The following is a 24,141-nucleotide window of genomic DNA, read 5'->3' on the forward strand; positions in this document are numbered from 1 at the left end:
TGCATCTTTCTATTTAAGCAAGGACTTCTGTTTGTGCACTGGTACATTCATTGAATTGTTCGGAATACCCAAAACACCTGATGGAGACATTATGCAAGCCTGGAACGGTTTTTTCTGTGAGCCCTAAATCCCCCTGTATCAGAAATTGTGCTTGCTTGACTCAAAAGTTAATAGGGTGAATACTTTAAGAATAATGAACTAATTTAAAACAGAATGGTAATCACTGGGACTTGCATATGCTTTGTTTTGATGGGAATGTTCATATTATATGAAAGGCCCATTTAATACTTGTCAGCCTGAGGCTGTTAGTCCTGGGAGATTTCAACATTCATCCTGATGTCACTGGATCTAGGGTGACTCAGAACTTCATGACCATCAAGGGAATGTCCCAATATGTCATCAACCCAATGCATGTGACTGGACACACTTTGGGCTTTGTTTTCTCGGTGGAGCAGGAAGAGGGTGGTCTGAAAGCGGGAAGAAACTTACCACCATTCCCTTGTCATGTTCAGATCACTTCCTGTTGATATTTAAACTTACACCATCAAAATGTGCAGGATCTATTAGGATGGTCTGATAGATCCAGCTGGTTTCCAGACAGTTCTGGGGGATTTTCCAGTTGAGAGGACTGGCAACTCCTGCTGAAACTATAGTCAATCTACAGAATGCACAAATGACACAATTGCGCCTGAGTACCCTCTCCCATGGTACAGAGCCTGAGACCTCTTTTAGAGCAGAACTTCCAGCCCACAGGCCAATTGTGGCCTAGCAGGGGTTCAATTTGGCCTGCCAGGCCGTTTTCCCCAAACCATGCCCACATGTCCATATGCTGACATCACTGGTGACATCAACTGATAAGTGGGCAGCATGGGCAAAGCAGTGGGGCAGGGAGGGGCAGCTGCCCCCCCATCAATAAAAATACATAGCTGAGGTTCTGCCCACCCCCACAAAAGGCCTGCCCCCCCCCAACAAAAATCCTGGCTACACCCATAGTGGGCAGACCAGGTTTAATGTAAAATAAAAATTAAAAAAAAAATCCTCTTCTCTCAGGCAAAAACATTCCTCTTCCTCCAGGCCTTTTAAACTCTGGAGGGGTGTTATTTTTGTTAAGTTATGTATTTCTGTTGTTTTATATTATAAACCACCCTGTTATCCTTAGATGAAGGGCGGTATAGAAATTTAATTAATCATCCTCAACATCCTGCATTGGCTGCTCAATCCTGATCCTAGCAAAGAACATATTTGTGTAGCCAAGGCAGCAGGATTTAATTCCTGCTCATCATGCAAGAGCTACTTCAAAGAGGCTATTGCAAAGGCTTTAAAACAAGTCATGAACTCCCCTGAGCTTTATTCTATTACTATGTGGTAACAATAGAATATAATCAAGATACCTCTGGACTACGTTCTGTCCTTCCCACCCTCAGCATCCCTCTTCCTCTCTCCACATGGAGCTTTCATTCCTTCAGGGATCATCCCTTCTCTGTCACTCACATCGCCTCTAAGGAATGCTAGGCCTTGGGCAGGGGTGACACTAGGCTTTATTTCATCGGGGTCAAAGACCCAATTTGGCACCCCCCTGCACATGCATTTGCACACACACAGGCCTGGCGCCTCAATGCTCTAGAGGCTTCACCTGGGGTTAAAAAAATATATCCAGCTACCCCCCCCCCCCGCTGTAACTATGGCTCTGCCTAGGGGACTAATAGATCTTTTAAAAACATATGGAAAGAGAAAGAAAGGGATAGCATCACCTCTGATTGCCGTCATGTACTGACTGCTCTGTTCTACATTCACAGTGTGGGGGGAAATAACCCTGGTTATACTGTATTGTTGGGTTGCAAACCACAGCTAGCCTCTGCAATATCACTGATTTTAACCTATCTTAACAGAAGTTAACAGAAGTGTTAACGGAGTGAGCTCCCATTGCTCGGTCCCAGCTCCTGCCCACCTAGCAGTTCGAAAGCACGTCAAAGCGGGAAGGTAAATGGCATTTCCGTGCACTGCTCTGGTTCGCCAGAAGCGGCTTAGTCATGCTGGCCACACATGACCCAGAAGCTGTACGCCGGCTCCCTCGGCCATTAACGCGAGATGAGCACCACAACCCCAGAGTCGGACATGACTGGACCTAATGGTCAGGGGTCCCTTTACCTTTAACAGAAGACTACAGGTACATTATACAACTATTGTAAGATGCTCTCTCTTTTTACCCCAACAGGGCAAATAAGCTTGCAAGAAGATGGGTAAAAATCACATGTTCTAAATTGAGTAAGATCCTATTTCCAAGGAAAGATCCAGAGTTCATGTTTTCCCTCTCCCCCAAGGGACATCAAGAAATCTAAGGCTGTTCTTGTTTTGTATGTGGGTAGCTCATTCCTTCTCTTGAAGGTGCTCTCCATAAAAGGATCTAGCATTGTTTCCAGTCAATTAGGTAAAAAAAAAAGTAAAGGTAAAGGTTAAGTCCAGTCAAAGCAGACTATGGGGTTGCAGTGCTCATCTCATTCAGGTAGAGGGAGCCAGCGTTTGTCCGCAAACAGCTTTCCGGGTCATGTGACCAGCATGACTAAACCACTTCTGGTGCAATGGGACACCAGAGTGTCCACAATGGAAGCCAGAGGGCACGGGAACCCGTTTACCTTCCCACTGAAGCGGTATCTACTTTTGCTGGTGTGGTTTGGAACTGCTAGGTTGGCAGGAGCTGGGACAGAACAACAGAAGCTCACTCCATCGCAGGGATTCGAACCGGTGATCTTCCAATCGGTAAGACCAAGAAGCTCTGTGGTTTTTAGACCACAGCACCACCTGTGTCCCTCCAGTCAATAGTCGCATACTCAATAGGCTCCACAGTCGCCTTTGACTGGACTTAACCGTCTAGGGGTCCTTTACCTTTAACTTCCAGTCACTTTCCCCACCCCACCCCACCCCTAAAGCACTGCAGATAATTTTGCTAGCTCCAGTAGGCTAGAAACCGAATCCCCTCGTTCTCGTTGGCCTTATTTTTCGGATGGCGGCCAAGGGTGTCATTGTGCAGCCCCCAACCCCAGCCTCATTCTTTATGGGTGGTTCTCACCGGACGGGAAGCCCGTGACATCGGAGGCCACTAGCAGCCCCTTTCCAGACCCAACCTCGAAGGGCGCGTGCCTGCCCGCTCCTGACACGTGAGAACCTGACACGTGAGAATGTGCCCGCGGGTTCCGCCGCCCAATGCCAAGCGAAGCCAGGCTTACTCTTTTGAGAGATCTCGGGCGAATCATTCTCTCTAGAGAGATCTCGGGCGAATGCGTCCAGCAGCACGAGCAGCGCCAGCCAGCCAGCAGCCGCCCCACGAAGCCGCCGCATAGTCTGTCAACGACACAAAATGGCGGGCGGCGGGTCTTCTCCCGCTTTTCCCCCGCGCTTTTCTGCTAAGCGTCACGTGATGGCCGCGCGCTACGTTTTTCAGTCGGTGGCGCCTGCGCGTTGGCGCCTCAGCCTTCGCTCCCAGGCAGCGGATGTCCCGACTCGTCCCTCTGCAGAATGGGTCTCCCCTCCCGTCTGCGGAGGTATCGGGAGCCGGTGGAAACGCCTTGCTGGAGAGAGGGAAGGCGTCTTCCATTCATTTCCCTGCTCCCGGCCTTCGGGGTCACCTTGCATGCTGTTCTGGAGGACGGAGACCGCCTGTCCCCTCCTCCCCCAATACTTCTGAAGCAGCTTTTAGGGGGTGGGGACTTAACTCTTATTTATAGATCTTCACAATACCAACTTTATGTATTCCCCCCCCCTCCTTCCAGTCATGTGAGGTAGGAAAGAGATTCGCACATAGTGACCCAAGGTATCTATAATGGAGATTCGTAACTTAGCAGGAGTTTGAACTTCGGTTTCCTCTGTTTCATTTTCTGGCAGGTTTACTGTGCCATTAACAAGCTGAGAGGCAGAAACGCAACAGATTGAGTTTTCCGCTTTGCCGCCTTTACACTCCAGAAACAGTATTCTGGCATATAGGTGATTTTTTGTTTTATCCAACATTCATTACTGGAACAAGCATGGGAAGCTGCTCTGGGAACGCACTCGTTTATGGTGACACAAGCTCTTGTCATGTTCAGAATCAAACACTGTACTTTAGGCTGCTGTATAGAGATGGTAACAAAACAGAATAATTCTATGCCACAGCACTTTTTGACCTCTTTGTATCAAAAGAGCAAGCCTGTATTCAAAAGGGACTGACTCAGCTTACCTCTTGCCAGGGACACAGGTGTATCGGGAAGTTTTTAATGTTTGATGATTTATTATGTTTTTATATTCTGCTGGAAGCTGCAAGAGTGAATAATATTCACCGCACCCCCATGCCCAGTTGAATAATATTCACCGCACCCCCACACGCCCCGTCTTTAAGTTGGGCACCAGCAGCGGAAACTGAAGGATTCCCATAAATATTACACTTGAGTTTCAAATAGGTTGCTGTTCAACTGCAAAATTTATTATCGAACACGGTATAATTGTATGGCATTGTTAGGCAACTGTCATGTACATTTTTCTAGAATAAAACATTTTTTCTAGAATAATAAAAAAATAATAAAAATGGGGGGGGGTAAGATTTGAATTCCATGAATTATGAGTCCTCTGCTTTAACATTAATAAAAATATGTTTGTATCGTATGCTGTGTTTTCAGTGCACGCCTGTTAGCACACTTTGAAGAGTGTGATGGTTGCAATGTAAATCACACACATTAACTGAAAAGTGCATTTTGGGTTCATATTTTTTTTAAATTAAGGGTGAAATAATATATTTGAATCTATTTTATTCTGCGAGCCACACTGAGGTGTCTGGGTATAGGGCAGTATATAAATTTAATAAATAATAATAAAAATACAAAGTATATAGGTTGTTTAAAAAATAAAGGCCTGGATGCAAACTAATAACACAGTCCCTTACATAAACACACGTTGATGGGGATTGGATGAAATGCAATCACCTCTCTGCCATGGGGTGGGAGTTGCTTTGCAGATGCCCCAGAATCATTCATTCAAAAAGTTACTGCCAGTGGTAGCTAGCAGCCACAAAGCAGGCATTACAGGGCAGAGTCAGGGCACTGGCAGTTTTGGGTCTGTTGGACGCAAAGTCCCACAGACTCCCTGAGAGGTTTGATATTAAAGGCCTCTCAACTATAGCAGATGGGAGCTGGCACAGCAAAAAATATCTCTCCCCTCCCCCAACATCTGCCCTAGTCAGCATGAGTGTCAGCAGGACTTTCATTGTGACAACGTATATGTCACTCCACTGCTGTTTCCAAGCCCAGTTTGGGTTGCTCTGTGTGTCACTTTTCATTCCCAATTAAATCCATGGGACAAACTACTGTACACTTTGATTTCAATGGGATCTTAAGGCCTGAATCCAGATCAATGAATGTTGCTAAAACACATTTGCCAAGAGGAAGAATTCAGAAAACAATTTATTCTAGTTCAGTGGAGTAGAAGTTTGCCTCTTTAGAGAATGAGGTGGAAAGTTACCCATCCAGCAGTTGAAAAGATCAGGACAAACTGAATGCTCACAGTGGTGGTTTTGTCAAATACATGTGAATCAATCCAACTTCTGTAATTTGCTGCACGGATATAGATTCCCGGTAATTGTGGTCGGCCACAACCAACACCACTGCTGGTGATCCCTATCAGATAATACGTGTCATCTAGGAAAGAACACATCAGAGGACCACCACTGTCTCCCTGGAGGATAAAAAATAAAGAAGATAACTTGAGTGCTGCTGAAGGTATTCTGGAGATGTAGTGAGCATAGGAATTATGATATTGGGGGCTGTATCTAATGATGGAGCTTTACTAGTGCAATAGGCTTCCATGCACAGTGGAACTTCCTCCCTTCCCTGTGCACCCACAGAAACAGTTCTGGAGGGTTGAAAAACTAAACCGATTTGAGGCATTGGAGGGGAGGAGAGGAAGTGGAAGTCCTGTTTGTGAGTGGAACTCTACTCACACAGTACTGGATATAATTCAGTAAATCCGAGCTATGCCTTCCATGTTATTTACAGGTAGGTAGCCGTGTTGGTCTGCCATTGTCAAAACAAAATAAAATAAAAAATTCCTTCCAGTAGCACCTTAGAGACCAACTAGGTTTGTTCTTGGCATGCACACGAAAGCTCATACCAAGAACCAACTTAGTTGGTCTCTAAGGTGCTACTGGAAGGAATTTTTTATTCCATGTTATTGTAAGCCTCCCAGAGAGCTTTGGCATTGTTGAGCGACGGATTAACTAACTATAAACAAAAGTTATCAAAAGTAAAATACTGATTGCTAGAAAAGATGGATGTGGGAAAGCTGGACTTTGTTGAACAGCACTAACCATAACTGTGTCACTTACAAAAAATGGGTAATGCCTATTCTGGGAATTCCAGCTACAAGCTCAGTAAGCCTGATGAGAAATTTAGTCTATGCATTGAAGTGGGCATGGCGCTCTATCCAGTCTTTGCTATCATAACAAGGCATTATATATACAGGTGTTTAGAAGAATATTCTTCACTCTCTATTTTGAATGCAAATAATATGGTCTAAGTGTTCTGAATGGAAGAAAATAAACACTCTCTGACTGTTCTATAAAGTTCCTCTGTTTTTATCCCCTACCCCACCCCTTAGCAGTCTTTACTGAGGTAAACAAGTTATTAAAAATCACGGTGAAGGCTTTTCTACTTCAGCTGGAAGTATGCCCAGATTTGCACATTCCTAGAAATCTAGTTCCACTAGGGCTGCCATACAAAAAATTGTGGTTCTTTTGGTGTTTTTGTCACACAGAAAAAGCTCAACAAAACAACTTAGGGGTTTGTCTTTTAAAAAGCGCAAGAATTTCTGGGTTTTCCTTTTAAAAAGCTCGTTGGGGGGGGGGATCTTCCTAAAAAAGCCTCAACAACTTTCAGGGTGTCCTGGCTTTTGCTTTTGGCAACCCTAGTTCCACCCTTTCTGCAATTCTTTTGTATTTTCAAGTGTATGCTTGCAAGGGGGAACTTTTTATTATTATTGTTCAGTGTCTTAAGGGATACTTACGCACTATTGTAAATAATAAATGTTTTAGCACATAAATATGAACAAATTTGTATGTTTCTGGAACTGACTGACTATGATGTTACACTGACATATAATTGTGTTACTACCAGGTAGTAAAGTTTGACTTAGCAACCACACGGCAGGAGGTTTCGCCAATATGTTTTTCAAATGGAATTTTACCTGGCAGCTATCGACACTCCCGTTTGCAGTACCAGCACAAAGCATATTCAATGATACTGCCCCAGCATACCAATCAAATTTGTTACAGATTTGCTGTGGAATAATGTTGACTTGAGCTTCTTGTAATATATGTTCAGCTTTGCCTATAATGAAAACACAAGACAAAAGTGGAAGTATGCTATTTTGTTGTTTAATAATCTGGAATGTACAGGGATATTAGTAGCTCTTGGGTCAATACATCTTTCTTAAGCCTACTGCACCAGACCCCCATTCTCCATGTTGCTAAACTAAGGTTCAAGAGTTATGGTGTGTACTTTTAAGAAACTAATGCAGAACTCAATTCCCTTTTCATTTTTCCAGTAGTGCAATTGTTGAATGAGTGTAGCTATGTGTAAAGATAGTACACTGAATTTAGATCCCACCGCAGAGTGTTAGTAGTAGTGTCTACTGTGCAATAAGATGTCATTATGGCTTGGCAAACAGATGTAAATTCAGTAGATTCAGTGTCACATTATTTGCTTTGGCCAGTTGTAAACTGTTTGCACTGCTATACATATCAAAATGATTTTATTATGGCTATCACTATACTATGCATGGTAGTTCAAACAGTTTACGAATTAGCCAGGTTTACAAATTAGCCAGGTTAGTCTGGTGCACATTATGAGAATGATGATGTTTGCACAGGTTTGGTCAGAGCAAAAGCCAGAGTAATTGAGTATCTGAATAACTGGCATATTTTTTTTGTAGAATAGACCAGCATCTACTCCTCCTTGCCACACAAATGACTCATTATATATTGAGATATGAATTCTATCATGTATTGTGCCTTTATCCTCAGATTCCACTTAGAAATACTAGAAGAAACAACACAGCCTGATGGAGGAATTTCCTACAGATGTGCAAGACCAAACCTTTACATATCCATCTCAGGAGCTCTGATCAGGCAACTTCAATCTACTACCCAAAATACACAAACCAGGAAACCATAGGGAACTCATTTTTTTCAGGCATTAGTACCTGCACAGTTGGGGGTGCCTGGATATATAGACTCAATGCCACCAGCAGAGTAATCCTTAATCCTACACACATTTGACTTGTGCAATTTCAATCATATGCAGTTGAAGGTGGGCTAGTTGAAATTGTGCAGGTAAAGTCCCAAGCAAGGCAGAGAGCTTACTTATTTTGTGCTGGGTCTGCTTGGGGTTAAAAAGGTAAAGGTAAAGGGACCCCTGACTATTAGGTCCAGTTGTGTCGGACTCTGGGGTTGTGGCGCTCGTCTTGCATTACTGGCCGAGGGAGCCGGCGTACAGCTTCCAGGTCATGTGGCCAGAATGACTAAGCCGCTTCTGGCGAACCAGAGCAGCACACGGAAATGCTGTTTACCTTCCCGCCAGAGCGGTACCTATTTATCTACTTGCACTTTGACGTGTTTCCGAACGTAAAAATAGCTTTAAAGCTCTCTGCCTTGCTTGTTGAGCGAGACCCGTTCAGCATGCTGGCTGTGAGATGTTCTCATGCGATCTTGCAGGGGAAAATGAACACCACTATCCTTTCAGAGCCAGTGCAGTGAGCAGAATTTACCACCCACTACCCCTGCCTCAGCAGGGCAGAGTGCTTAAAAGCTATTTTTGCTGCAGGTCCATTTGGGTTACATGGTACAAAAAGGTTTTAAACTCTTCACCTTGTTAGGAAAGGCCCACTCAGCATGATGGCTTGGTTTGCTGGGGTGGCCCCAACAGTTTGAATATACATGTTAAGATGTGGTATTACTGTACAAGTTACATACAGATGAAAATCGAAAAATTAGAATATTGTGGAAAAGTCCATTTATGTAAGCAATTGTTTTCATTGGCTACTGGAGTTTAATATATGAGATAGACTCATGACATGCAAAGCGAGATATGTCAAGCCTTTGCTTGTTATAATTGTGATGATCATGGCGTGCAGCTGATGAAAACCCCAAAGTTGAAATTGTTAATTTGGGGTTCTCATCAGCTGTACGCCATAATCATCACAATTATAACAAATAAAGGCTTGACATTGCTTGCTTTGCATGTCATGAGTCTATCTCATATATTAGTTTCACCTTTTAAGTTGAATTACTGAAAGAAATGAACCTTTCCACGATATTCTAATTTTTCAAGTTTCACCTGTATGGGGTACCACTAATTCCGATGAAACTACAGTCCATTGACAATGTCACCCTAACCACCATACCAGCTACCATGGATGCTACAGCTCTTTACACCAACAGCTCCCACAAAGATGAACTGCAAGCCATCAGAAACATCCCCGATGAGGCTACAGAACATCTAGCCACCAAGCCCTGCTACTTTGTACTTTGTCACAAATACTTCAGCTTTGGAGAGAACATTCATTGTCAGATCACCTGCTTGCAAAGCTCCATAAGATGTAAACATCTCCATGGCTGACTTACAACAATCCTTCCTCAGGTCCTGTCCCTCAAAGTCTCTCTACCTGAGGACACCACAGTGTGTAAGTGGCAGCTGGAAGCATGTAAGTATGTGCAGCAGTTAGTGAGTTTCCGATATAAGGTGGTGCTTATATTTCTACTATATAGTTGCACAGTAGTGTCCAGTTAACCTATTGTATGCAGTGGTCCAGGTCCAGATTAATGATGGAGTGAAAGTTACCGAAGTCCTGGTGGAACTGCTCAAGAGCCTCCTGTCCAAGAGTCCAAATGATAAATGTACACCAGTGTATCTCAGACATTCACTTAATGTTGCAAATGGGCTACTGGCAATAAACAGCCTCGGCCCTGTACACCCTGCCCAGGGCAAGGTGGCTGAGGTATGTATGTATGTATGTCAGATGGCTGAGGTATGTATGTATGTATGTACGTACAAACCAACCAACCAACAATTAAAAAATATTATTAATAATATTTCCCTGGAAATGGCAAATCTAGATTAAATGAGGAAAATACAAACTGGCACTGGGATAATGACATCATGAGGAACCTACAAAATACTTGCAGACATGAAGAACACTGATCCTGCAATAACAGCCATCTGGAAGCACCTGTAGGTAAAAGAAAAGCTTTTGGGGATATCCAAAAGTGTTCTTAAGTCAGCCAGGAAAAGGCTGCTATATTGTAGAGCTATGTAAGTGCTCGTGGCAGTGCCACTGATCTGAAGATCCATGTTCTCTCCATGTATGAAATAAGTTGCACTGCTTCAATGGGACTTACTTTCCAGGTAAGTATGCACCTGAAGATAACTTAATTCTCACTAGTAACAAAAGTTAAAAGGAAAAATAAAAGATTTACCATTTTCATATGTGCTTCCCCATCCACTTATGTAACACGAGGTCTCATGAGACAGGGGAGGAGAAGTGTCAGGTAAGCAGATGGGCTGAATATAGGCATTGTACTTGACAGACTTGGCAAGTTGAAACAAGGCAACATCATTTTCAAAGGTGCCCCATTCAAAGTCAGAATGGATTGTGATAGTGCTGACCTTCTGTATTACAGTACGAGAGTGGGGTTTATACAGATGATGCAAGCCAATCACTGCCCTCCAAGATTCTGGACTCCTAGGACAGAATAAAATCCCTTCTAGAGTAAAATAATTAGTGCAGAAGTTCCCATTTCAGACTTTAAAATTTGAGAGTACGGTAACAGCAAAACGTAGTTAATACACATGCAATCATTCCCCTTCAGGAATTCTACTCAAACCATGAACTTGGAATCTTGTCATGGCTCACTCTTCATAGCCTAGGAGTTTTGCTATCTCTGTCATTTAAATAGGATATTAGTTTCATGGAAATTTATTCAGAAATTCTATTCAGAATCAAAAATAAAGTTAAGTGGAAAAAATACAAGAAAATAGGAGGTAATTGAAAGATCGTCCATTGACACAAAGAACTGCACAGATAATTTTGCATTTGACACAGGAACTTTTGAGTAGAAACTATTCCAGAGCACTTTTGAATGGGAAGAGCTGCATAAGCAATTTATGATTCAGTATGTACACCTGTTGCTCAAAGTAGACAATCCCTTTGGACATGCCATAGTGAATCATGGAAGCCATAGAGAAAAAATAAGTGTCATTTGTACTCTACAATGGTACAAGTTTCATGATACGAGGCTCTTTTAAAACCTGAACCTATGGTGAAATTCCTTTTGCTGATAAATCCTACTGTAACTTGTAGATCAGAGCTTTTCAAACTTTTCAAGTTGGTGGCACACTTTTTGGACAGGCATCATTTCACAACACAGTAATTCAGTTTTACTAGAAACTGGAGGTTAAACTAACCCTTTCCAGCCCCTACTTAAGCCCAGTCAAAGGCAACTATGGGGTTGTAGTGCTCATCTCGCTTCAGGCCAACGGAGCCAGCGTTTGTCCAGACTGCTTTCTGGGTCATTTGGCCAGCATGACAAAACCGCTACTGGCACACGGAGGACCGTAATGAGTGCCAGAGCGCATAGAAACGCTTTTTACCTTCCAGGCGCAGTGGTACCTATTTATCTACTTGCACTGGCGCGCTTTTGAACTGCTAGGTTGGCAGAAGCCAGGACAGAGCAATGGGTGCTCATCCTATTGCGTGGATTTGAACGGTCAACTTTCCAATCGGGAAGTCCAAGGGGCTCAGTGGTTTAGACCACAGCACCACTGGTTCTGCTATCTGTAGAAATGAGCCAGAGTCAACAAAAGCTTATGCCGGTAACACTTGTGAAGTCTTTAAGGTGCCTCAATGCTTACTGTTTCTCCTGCAAGAGGCTAACATGGCTGTTCTCCTGCAAAGCCTACTGATGATACATCCAAAAAGAGTTCATTGGGGTGTGCATGTGACCTTTTCATATAATTGGTTGACATGCAAAGTGCACCAATGATGAGCTCTGATCTACATGTACTTTTCATTGCTGGTTCTCCAGCCCCTGCAATTCTGTTGCTCTTGGTCACCAAAGTATGTTGGTGATACAGATATTATTTTTGTGTTGCATGCCACTTAGGTTTTTAGAATACTAAGCAATTTAGAAATGCTTTTAAATAAAGAGAAAGTGCCCTTCATAGCCTCCCCATTCTCAGCTGTCACACTGCACGGCTGAGGGTTAAAATGGCACATTTATGTTGAAAAATTCCTATAACTATGTACTTGCGATGGTGTGCTTTCAAACTGCTAGGTTGGCAGAAGCTGGGACAGAGTCATGGGACCTCACCCCGTCCTGTGGCTTTGAACCACCGTGGATTCGAACCACTGCCCTTCCGATTGGCAAGCCCAAGAGGCTCAGCGGTTTACACCATTGCGGCACCCGCTTCCCTGCAACACACCTCCACAGTGCAGCCAGCACACTAATGTGTCGCGGCACAGTTTGGAAAGTTCTCTTCTAGATATTGAATCCTAAATGAGCCTAGCTGTGATTGAAAAGCAATTAAGTTTCCAACTATAAGGTTAACAGTGGCTTATTAAGGTGGGCTAAATTCCGATTTGAAGGCCAATGTGGGGTGGGGGAGGTAGGCCAAAGGAGTGTAATTTGTTTAGGTGGGGGCAGCTGCTTCATGTGGTGCAGAGCTGCTACAATCAGTAGCCAAATAAGCCATCATATTTCCCAATACTGCAGTTGAAACACCGCTACAAGATCATAACAGAATGTCATTCCTGTCAGGGCATTTTGAAGTGCCACGGTGGCCCACAAAACAACCAATGACAGCAGCTATGCTCTGCTTGAAGTAGTAGGAGAAAATTGTTTTTAGTAAGGCACCATTCTCCCAAAAAACTGTTCAACTTTCTCCCAGAAATGAAAATGCCTTCCTGCTTTGAAGGTTATTTAAAGGGTTATTTTAAGGGTAACTGAGATAAATAATGCAAGTATGTGTGGATAGAAGAATGACACTTGCTTCTGATGTCACAGAAGCATACAGACTGCACCTAGACAGCCTTTCTGTGATTCTGCTCACAGTCACAGATTTTGTGAACCTTCCAGGTGAAAATGGCACGTATCGAAAATTTAGCCTTTACCCTCACAGTATAATGATACTATTCTTATATATGGACTGACACAGCAATTCAGAGTATTTCATCATTATGAGCAACATCATTATTTTTTCTCTAGAACTTGGGCGATTGAGGGCCCATCTGTGTGGAAGAGAATTGCTACCACTCAAAAATAAGTGAATTATTTCTGCATACTCGAGGACTTCCTAGATCTGCAGTATTTAAGTTAAATGAAAAAAGTTAAATAAAAATATATTTACAAACACAAAGACATATTTACAAATACAAAGAAGCAAAAGACTGACATGAATCTGAATTTTCAGGCCTAACAGAATCTTAACATCTTAGCTGAGAAGGAAAAGAAAAAAAAAAACCTGAGGTGGGAAAAAGAAGGAATTGGCATGCTCAAGACCAAATGGTTTGGGACAAGCTTCAAGTGATGCTAAATGATTTCTGCCTTCACTGTGCATGCAAATACCCATGATGGAAATGTGTAGGTAGGAAGCTGCCATACACCATGAATCTACTTGTCCACCTAGATCAGTATTGTGCTTATTGTGATTCTTGGTGGCTCTCTCAGGCAGAGGTTTTTCCCTGCAGCAGGGGTAGGTTGGGAGATGAGGAGGCCCCTCCCTCCTGACAACTCCCCCCCCCCCTACCAGCAAGACCTGAAAAGGGCTATAAGGTTTTATTCTAAGCTGGATAGAACCTTGAACAGGATGAGGCCTTTTAGGGACTGAGGATACACTGCAACATTTTGATTCTTGCTTGTTCTGTCCAATAGTGAACTCAGTGGTTAAGTTCAGGAGTCAAACAGGGATACTGTATTAAAAAAAAATAAAACAAGAACATTAAAATAGCCTGCTGGGCAACATACACTCCCACCTCACGAGAGAGAAAAGAAACTTCAGTAAATGGATGTTGGGCAGATTGTGTGAGTTTAGAAATCGGATCTATCATTGAGTCTAATTCAGCTGTCGAATGGTGAAGATGTCAATTCAGAGGGCAAGATGGCCTGCTTATAGGTAAAGGGACCCCTGACCATTAGGTCCAGTCACAGACGACTGGGGTTGCGGCGCTCATCTCGCTTTATTGGCCGAGGGAGCTGGAATACAGCATGACCAGCATGACTAAGCCGCTTCTGGCGAACCCGAGAAAGAAAGAAAGAAAGACTCCTTTCCTGTGCTGCCCTCCCCACCCAGATTTCTCACCCTTCACTATAAAGTCCCAGGTAATTAAAAACAGGTAAATGTGTAAAAAATAACCATAGTAAGGTGGCATTCCAGTCCATCTTGAAAAAGACACTCTCCTGGAGTGTGGATATATCAATTGTGGGGACTCAAAGCTTGAGGTACACATCTCCACTTCTTTTGTACCTATTCTGAGTATTATTAGCATAATTGTATCACTTTAATAAGACTGCATTATTATACAATACTATATAACCTATTAAGAAAACAACCAAAACTTAAGTACATAACTGTTATGTTCATGAAATAGCTGCTGCAGGAGGACGGTTGGTGGCTATTTTGGAAAGAAGGTTTCCATGGACATATGCCAGCCTGCAGATTCTGTCTACCCAACTTTTTTTCTTGACAAGCTATGTATTCTATATCAACCACATGGAAATTGCCATCAGTAAAGACTGTCCTACAGAAGTATTACAGGGATTGGATTAATTTAAGTGTTCAGGTTTATGTCTTGCAACCAGCCTTGAACTTGAAAACCATAGTATTATATAGCATACTGTAATGGGGAAAGGTTTCAGAAACGGTAGGAAAAATTGAAGTCTTCCCCTCTTCCTCCTCTTTTCCCTGAGCCATGGCCAATGCTATAGGGCTCCTGCTCTGGTATGGTTCAATTAGGCTAGTTGAAGACACATGAACCAAAACACCCCCATTAAGGGTTGGCAATACACAGTACGAAAACATTTTGTTCCAGATCCCCCTTTGTGGGTAGAGACCAATACATGTCCCTCAAGCACAAAACTGACAGAAAAAGATTCAGAACAGAAAAATACATACATATTTACTTTAATGCAGTGTGCTGCTGTCAGCACTAAGTTGCTATTAATTAAAGATCCACCACATATATGGTAAAAAGGTTCTCCAGGAGCGGGTTGAGCTTGCAGACTAACTTGCCATGGCCAAGCCCCAAGCTGAGCATCATGTCCACCTATAATCCGAGATCCTTCTGCTGTCTCATCCACAAGAGGCCTTCTTCCGCATTCTAGAAATAAAAAAAGTTGTACTGGTATTTCAGTGTAATAATAATAATAATAATAATAATAATTAATAATAATTTATTTGTACCCCGCCCATCTGGCTGGGTCTCCCCAGCCACTCTGGGCGGCTTCCAACAAATATTAAAATACATTAAAATATCACAGATTAAAAACTTCCCTAAACACAGCAGGCATTCAGCAACAATACAATATAGCCATTGTTTCAACCGTCCAATCTGACACAGCAGTTCTGTTATCAGACTGCTTTCTGTTGGAGATTATACAAGCATGAAGGCTTCTGTGAACCATTAAATAATCTTATTGTCAGATGCCGGCCTAAAAGAACACACCAACTTGTTTGATTGAGGTTAACAGAGTGCATGCCTCCAGGATGGTGGCCAAACATTTAATAGAAGCCAAAACATAAGAGGCCAATGTGACTGGGACAAGAGTAGCATACAAATTTCTTTCACATTCATCCACCCAGTAATTTAAATGCATCCCCTTCTCTCCTTCTTCTTCCCTCCCCAGATGCATTCAAGTTTAAAAGAAAAAGTCAGTCACACAAATGGAACGTACGTGTGTGTGTATATACAATTTTATTAAAATTATATCCTGCTCTTCCTTACAAAGGAGTTTTATTTACTAAGCTGAATTGCTGCCCAGACTCCAGGCAATGTGTTGTTGTTGTTGTTGTTGTTGTTGTTGTTGTTGTTGTTGTTTTGGGGGTAGGGGTGATTAACCTTTCCCTCCCAACTGCTCCTCACAGCAATTTAGCTTCAGGAAAAGGTTCCAGTTGTTGTGTATGGGACCTTTATTTCTAACTGGGGTGGGGGTGGCAGCACATGGGAAAGAGGATTGTTAAGTTTTCCCACCTCAGCTGCCACTGTTCCCTGAAAATTTCCCCCACAAGGCAATTTGAGTTAAGGGAAAGGTTCCATTTCCACAGATGCTTCTTCCTCTTCTTTTACTACAAAAGGCACACATTTATGAACAGATACAAAGGAGTACAATTTTTAAAATATATTATGGAAGGTATTGTTATAGAAAAAATTGGGGTTGGCTTTTACAGCCCAACTCTCCATCAAGAGATTCAGTGTCCCTTAAGACAATTATCGGTCACAGAAGAATGGATGGAGGCAGGAACCAGTCAAAGCAAGGCAGATCTTTATTTTCCTGTTGCAACAGAGTCCTCCCACAACACCAGTGTGTAACAGCTTTTGAAGACTTTAGAAATTGCCCACGCCTTATTCAAAGACCACCCAAAAGCATCACACAAGCATCACAGATAGAGGCAGTCTACAACAGAAATTTGAGAGTGTGGTTTGTCAAGATTCCTATTTGTCAAGATTCCTTGATGTGTGCTGACTGCCTTATTTTGGTTACAGGTAGGTAGCCGTGTTGGTCTGCCATAGTCAAAACAAAAGAAAAAATTCCTTCCAGCAGTACCAAGACCAACTACCGTAAGTTTGTTCTTGGTATGAGCTTTTGTGCATCCACACTTCTTCAGATATCTGAAGAAGTGTGCATGCACACGAAAGCTCATACCAAGAACAAACTTAGTTGGTCTCTAAGGTGCTATTGGAAGGAATTTATTATTTTTTATTTTATTGCCTTATTCTGGCTAGTTTGGGCCATTCTCTTGAAATGGTAAATACCATAGTTTCTGAAATGATGGCCACAGACCTCCCATATTCATACACAAAATGTGCTCTTTTGATTTGGATTTGAAGGATTTGTAAGTAAAAAGAACTATTGGGAGAGGTTTTTCCAATATATTTTCTCTGCAGAGGAAATAGCTGGGGTCATTAAGAGTCAAGATCAGGCATAGGCAAACTTGGCCCTCCAGATGTTTTGGGACTACAACTCCCATCATCCCTGACTACTGGTCCTGTTAGCTAGGGATAATAGGAGTTGTAGTCCCAAAACATCTGGAGTGCCAAGTTTGTCTATGCCTGGTCAAGATGGCTTCAGGATTGCTCTCCTGTACTATTTCAGACATGTAGTTTATGTATTTATGTATGTGTGTTTACCTTGTGCACTAATGAACATTCATTTTATTTATGACACCTTAGAATTCTTATAACAGTACATAAAAGACAGACACACACAGGCATAAAAAAGACACAGGAAAAGGAAAAGGTAACAATACAATTCAACGAGCTGAGTACTTTTCATTACAAAACAAAATGCTTGATGTAAATTACTACTGTAACATGGTATAAAGTCTAGATCAGTGGTTCCCAATTAGCTAATTACTGAGAATACCCTATTTTTCAAAAGCCAAGCCATGGACCCCCTACTTTTGAAATTTTGATAACGCTATGATAATTGCCTCCGCAAAGCAATTTTTTAGGGTAGCCCCTAATAAGCAAAGATATACAAAAACCACAGACCATAAAAACTGTGATATTACCATGCAAAAACTTAGTTGGGAGGGAGGCAGGGGATGGGGGCTGCGGACCCCCTGGGTGCATTTCATGGACCCCCAGGGGTCCCCAGACCCCTAATTGGGACCCACTGATCTAGATAAAAAACTCACGACTAATCTGAAATCTGATAAGAGTTTCACAATCCTACAACAGAATTAAAAAAAAAAATCTGAGAAGTCCCAGAGCAGATCCAGGCCTGTTTATTGCTGCAACAAAATGACAAAGGAGAAACAAAGTCTAAACAGAGTTGAAGAGGCAGATCTCATTCCATAGAATAGAATCATAGAGTTGGAAAAGACCACAAGGGCCATCCAGTCCAACCCCCTGCCAAGCAGGAAACACCATCAAAGCATTCCTGACAGATGGCTGTCAAGCCTCCGCTTAAAGACCTTCAAAGAAGGAGACTCCACCACACTCCTTGGCAGCAAATTCCACTTCGTCTTTGCCGCAGCACCCTACAAAAACTTGGATCAGAATCCCCACCTGGAAATACCACAATCTCATCTATGCTCAAGATCTAGTTTACAAAATTAAAACTAGAACTTGTTTTTCTTCTTCACATGATTACACAGCATTAAATTAAAACAACAACTGAACACAGAAGGCTTTTGGAAAGGCAATTCTTCTTAAACTTTTCCATTATGAAGAATTATGGAAATCGATTTAATGGGCTATGCGGCTTGCTTCTAAAAGGGAATAACAGCCTTACTTACTGAACAAGTCAGAGATGCTTACAAAACTGATTAAATTTCAAGCCAATATTGCTTGAACTGCTACACTTCAAGTGCATTCTTAAATTGCTGAAAGTGTTATCTTACACCGTTGCAGCCCCAAAGCAGCGCTGACAACCTAACAAAACCTCCGTTCTTCCAGAGCTTAGAAAAGGAATGAGAGAATCTGATGTTACAATCATATGAATTTTAGGGGCAGCGATCGACACCGACCGTGCGCCTGTGGCATTGTTACATGGTAATTCAGAAAATTACTAAATGGGGGAATTACTCGAATGAAATCCACTTTCGCGGGCGCTTCCAACCAGGTTTGAGCCCCGGGGCCTTTTACCCCTTGGGACCAAAACTCCACCACGAACTGCAGAAAGCGCCGTTTGACAGGAGCAGAAGGGAGGGAAAAGGGTAGAGTTTTCGCTGCTTTTTTTGCCTAACAGTAGACGCATGTGCTTCGACCTCCAGGAAAAACAGTAGCCAGGCAGAGTGGCAAACCGAGGGCCGTTTAACTTGGGAAGACATCACAGTAATCGGGAGAGTAGAAGGAAGAGCCGCCCGTGAAGAAACAGCTGAGGATTCCACCACGCCAGGTGGCATTTCCTATGCATCCACGTGCGCGACTCTCCTTGGCATGTCCCTTATGCGCTCTGCGTCCGTTGCACTGGAGGATGCCGGGAGTGGTAGTTCAGAGAGGTACTCCGCGCGCAGGCGCACTTCCGCCCCTCGGCCCTCAACGCGTGAGGGAACCTGCCCTGCCCAAGCGCCCGCTGCCAAACCCACGGGAACTAGGGGGGACGCCGGGCTCACCATGTTCCGGGAGCTTGGAGGGCAGAGCTCCGGGCAGGGGTCCGTACAGCAGCGCAAGGAGCACCAGCGAGGTCCTGGCTGCAGGGTGAAGGCTCCGCCGCATTGTCCGTCGAGGGAGAAAAAATGGCGGCCAACTTTCCCTCCCTCGCCGTCTTTCCCTCTCCTCGGCCGGAGTGACGTTGGGAGCATCACGTGATGGGGGCGCGAGGAAGCTGCGCGCGGCGCTTGCATTTGCCTGCGGGGAAAGGGCGCACGGGACGGAAACGGGGTCCACGCGAAACTCTGGCGGGACGAAACCTCCCTCCCTTTTAACAGCGAGGCCGATCGAGCCGCGGTTGCAAGGGATTTCTGCGCGATTTAAAGCCCATTACAAGAACGCTGAGGGAATACATCCCCAGCCTTCGAGAAATCTTTTTTGGAAGTAAAATTTAAAGTTAAGATTTGACTCAGATCCTTCTTTTTCTGTTTCGTTTTCGATAAAGAATTGCATTGCAGCCGCACCCCCCACACACCTCCTTGCTTTACCAGGTGGTTTGATTTGCGGCAATTGCAGCATTATTATTATTATTATTATTATTAGGCCTTTTTATTGAATTTATATACTGCCCTATACCCAGGTGGTTTGATTTGCAGCAATTGCAGCATTATTATTATTATTATTATTATTATTGAATTTATATACCGCCCTATACCCGAAGGTTCACAGAAAAGAGCAACATAAAAACCACAATATAAATATATTAAAAATCAAAATGAAAAGAACAACCCAATAACCCCCCCCCCAAAAAAGAGCCACATTTTAAAAGGGCATAGGATGTCAATAAGATCAACCAAAGGTCTGGTTAAAAAAAGAATGTTATAAATTAAATTTCCAATAAACAACAAGTCAGCAGTAAGCAGGTGTGTATACAGACTCCTTTGTTTTGTGCATGGAAGCGTAGACCCCACTGCATATACTTTGGTAGGTATATGAAATATAAGTCAAGAAATACCAGAAGATCATGAACATTTATTAATCATCAGCCACCATTACCAGGAACTGCAACATGTAAAAATAAATCCGGCATACTGTTGGATTGTGAAATCTTATTAAATACTGTATAAAGGTTGCACATTGGCAAGGAAGGTACATGTCCATGCCGTTTATTTATGAGGCTCATAGATCCTGGTGATTATTATTCTTTTGTACTATTCCTCATTAAGATTTCCCACTGCTAGACCCTTTTCAACCCCTGGCTCTTTATTCACACTCTTAAACTGTAGGGGGTCAATATGAACCATTTCCAGAACCCAGGTATAAATGCATATTTAACATGTAGAATAAGGTAGTCCTAAAGGCATGTTAAAATACCTTTGGGATAGAGTTTTATCTATAAAATATGTACTGCTATGTCATAAAAAATATATATAAAAGTGGGTTACAGCAATAAAACAACCGCACAGCAAAAGTGATAAAGTTAAATACTGACATCAATTAGCTATTGCTGAAGTAGGCAACTTTTGAACTGGTTCCTGTACCAACCCCTTTACTAGCAGTTTCATCAACAAAAAATTGTAATAGCTACATTACAAACTCACCATTTCTTAATATAGGTAGCCTTATATAGGGTCAGATTTTTTGTCCAACTCTGCCCATGTTCACTACCAGAGGTCTCAGACAATATTTTTTTCCATGCCACCTGCAATTGGGTCCTAGCAGGAAGCCCAAGGATTGCACCTTGTGCTCAGTCACTGGGCGAGGGTCCCTTCCCCACCAATTCATCTGCCATGGCTCTGCCCCTCACAGTCCTGGAAATGTTTCAAGCAAGTGGTGAGAATTCTCCGATCTCTACACCCCACTCACATAATATTTAGGTGCCTGTCAGTAAAAGCTTCACCAGCTGATTTCTGCACATCAAATCTGCGCACAGGCTGGCCAGGTTGATTTCTTTTTCTGGCCAGTTAGCAATGCTATGTGTTTACATTGGGGGGGGGAGGAGAAGAAGCATGCAGAGAACTTTAAAACGGTGTCTTAGTGGTGCTTTAATTTGCAGTTAATTGATTTAAACAAGCTGTAGTTCAATATATTCTAAGATTTTCTCAGCCTGCTCTGCACTTTGGAAAGTAAAACTGAATTCCTTTCAGAGAAGGAAACTTCCTTTGAAATGTGTATATAAAAGGAGAATCCTTAGCATGTTTACTCAGAAATAAAAATTCCCTGAGTTCAGTGGAGCTTTCTCCCAAGTAATTGAGCATACTACTGTATTGCAGTCCGACACAGGAGCTGAACTCAGTGGAACATATTTTTCAGTAAACATTCATCTGATAGGATTGCACTGGTGCATTGAGAATTACTTTACAGCATAACCAATGATATGTGGCTGAATCGGTGTCCAGTGTAAGGGGACGTATATATGTTGCAGCTTTACATCTGAGAAATTTGCTTTGTCAAGATCACTCCAGATCTCTCTTGTTAAGCAGCATCCGTCAAAGAGAAGTTTCCATGTTGGGAAGAGAACTCGCTGCCAAAAGTAGCACCAGCTTGAATGGTCTGCAGCCACATGTTCCAAGAAATAAAATGCTCCACCCTAAAGGAAAGGAGGAGACCATTTGAACAACAAGTATTTCAGGGAAATCAGCGTGTAGGATGTTTTGTGTATGATATAAGACCACTTTCAGTGCCTTAAAATCATGTTCACCAGATATTTATTTCCCCCCAAATCTGACTGACCTACTTGTACTTTGCTTGTTCCTTGCATAAATACCTGTGAAAATGTCAATATTCCAGTAGCTCAAGGGTCTAAGGGCTCCTGGTTTGCAGGTTATACATATGTATGTTATTGAAATCTGTTGCAAGCTGCCTTGAGGATCATTCAGTCAAAAGGCAAGATATACAACTTCTAAATGAATATTAGACTCGGGGCATTCACAAACATGTAAGCCCAAGATCTGATTACCTGCCACTAGCAATCTCCCTTCTGTCTGACAGGGAAATTTAGCACAAGGTTGGGGTCCGTAGTCAGTGGTCCCAAAAGGAATGCCAAATAGACACATGCTTCAGTGAAGCTTTAGGCCTTTGTCAAAAGGAACATACATACAGTCAGTCTGGTAAGACAGATGTCTTCTAAAGGTTGTATAGTAATTGGCTCAGGGATCGCATAAATCCATACCCGCCAACATTTCTCCGATGAAAATAGGGACCTCCTAAGGAAAAATTGGACATTCCGGGATCAAATCAGAAACCAGGACGGCTTCTGTAACTCTGGGACTGTCCCTGGAAAATAGGGACACTTGGAGGGTATGCAATCCTAGGCATGTTTATTCAGAAGCAAAGTCCCATTTAGTTCGATGGAGCTTATTCCCTGATAAACGTGCCTACAATTGCACTGTAACACACAGCTGCCTATGAGGCCTGTTCAGAGCTTGTCTGAGGTCTAGGGTGGGAGTCTTGTTATTGGCATGACAGCATAAGTTTGGCAGGCCCTGGCGAGGGCCCCCTAGCCATCTTTCAGGTCCGGGGCAAGTGAACCCTGCTGCTCCCTTCCTTTGCATTGGCCTGCTGCCTACTACACCCCTTTGAAATTGCATCTCTACCCCACCATGTCTCTTTTGCTGCCCTCTCCCATCTCCCCCTCAAATACTCACCGGCTTGAGGACTCTGCAGACTTCGCTCAGAACACTTTGCATGTCCCGAACGGAGCAGAGGACCAAAGTGGAAACAACAACATCGACGGAAGAATTGGCCACCTCGTGCAGATTCTCTGCTGGGGTCACCAAGAAGCTGTCAAACTGAAGGTGCTGGTTCTGGGCCATGCTTTTGGCTAGACTCCGTTGAAAGTGGGGGTTGGGGTCTGTACAGGTGACCCTGCAGTTGGCCGGAAAGAACTGGAAGTTGGAGCCCGTGCCGGTTCCTATCTCCAGCAGTCGCAGCTGCCCCGAGGGGCCTGCAAACTCCAACAAGTTGCGGAACAGCTCTTGTTTCTGCCTTGACATCTTCTTGTTGTAACTGGCTGTAAACTTCTCCATGAAGGAAGGGAAGATCTTCTTGCAGTAGGGCTGCCATACGCCCAAGTACGAGAGCACGTATATGGGAAGGGCTAGCACCTGGAGACAGAGACGGAGGCAGAAGACCAGGCCTGTTACCATTTCAACTCCTCCAGCCCAGTCTTGATCTTTCGCCCTCTTTTCCCCTCGGAAGTCCAGAAGCAGGGGAAATAGCTTTGAATTCTGTGCAAACGTCGATATAGCCTGTCTTGGAAAAGTTAGGACGTGGTTGGCTTTCTTTCCTCCATCATCGCTTAGTTCCAGTGCAGATCTCAAAGCAAGCTTGTGGACGAGGAGAGAGGAAGCTGCAAACTTCTTGCTGACTTCCTCGATTCAGCCTGAGCCTTTTGATTGCCAAAAGCAGTCTTTGGAAATGTGCCGGAAGGGAAGGAGTGTGGTTGCGTAACTCTTTCTCCTCTGGTGTCCTGAAGAACAAAAGCAGTTTTTTCCTCTCTTAACCCACAGCTTACTCAGATTTCTCCTACCCGGTGTTGTACACATTTGTATGAGAGGGAATAACTTGGGAAGGGCCTGGAGCTGGGGGTGTGGGGGATATCTGAAGGCACACCTATTTAGGGAAGTTTTTAATGTTTGATGTTTTATAATGTTTTAAATATTCTGTTGGGAGTCTCCCAGAGTGGCCGGGAAAACCCAGCCAGATGGGCAGGGTTGGTTATTTATTTATTTAAAGCCTTTTCCATTCACAGGCAGCTTAACCCAAGGGTTTTTTTTTGAGGGGGAGGAGAGGGTTTACGAAAAAAAATCTGTG

General features: G+C 43.2%; 2 protein-coding genes across 4 annotated transcripts; both read right to left on the reverse strand.

The window, feature by feature from the left end:
- Positions 1-5,430: 5,430 nt before the first annotated feature.
- On the reverse strand, positions 5,431-19,467 carry LOC117040734 (transmembrane protease serine 12-like). Of its 3 annotated transcripts, none has more exons than XM_033138703.1 (5): positions 19,350-19,467; positions 15,303-15,390; positions 10,493-10,758; positions 7,204-7,346; positions 5,431-5,697 (listed from the first exon to the last, which is right to left on the reverse strand). In XM_033138703.1, exons 1-5 carry the CDS (start codon positions 19,450-19,452, stop codon positions 5,461-5,463), a joined length of 837 nt encoding a protein of 278 aa, XP_032994594.1. In that variant the 5' UTR covers positions 19,453-19,467; the 3' UTR covers positions 5,431-5,460. The 3 variants fall into 3 exon arrangements, with proteins under 3 accessions (XP_032994594.1, XP_032994592.1, XP_032994593.1); XM_033138701.1 differs by having other exon boundaries at positions 15,186-15,390; XM_033138702.1 differs by lacking the exon at positions 19,350-19,467 and adding an exon at positions 15,569-15,896 and having other exon boundaries at positions 15,186-15,430.
- A 1,852-nt stretch (positions 19,468-21,319) lies between these two features.
- On the reverse strand, positions 21,320-23,717 carry LOC117040736 (methyltransferase-like protein 7A). The gene is made up of 2 exons (XM_033138706.1): positions 22,974-23,717; positions 21,320-21,916 (listed from the first exon to the last, which is right to left on the reverse strand). The coding sequence occupies exons 1-2, from the start codon at positions 23,472-23,474 to the stop codon at positions 21,680-21,682; spliced, it is 738 nt and encodes a 245-aa protein (XP_032994597.1). The 5' UTR covers positions 23,475-23,717; the 3' UTR covers positions 21,320-21,679.
- Positions 23,718-24,141: the final 424 nt, after the last annotated feature.

Source organism: Lacerta agilis, chromosome 2 (genome assembly GCF_009819535.1).
Source record: "Lacerta agilis isolate rLacAgi1 chromosome 2, rLacAgi1.pri, whole genome shotgun sequence".
Classification (NCBI taxonomy): domain Eukaryota; kingdom Metazoa; phylum Chordata; class Lepidosauria; order Squamata; family Lacertidae; genus Lacerta; species Lacerta agilis.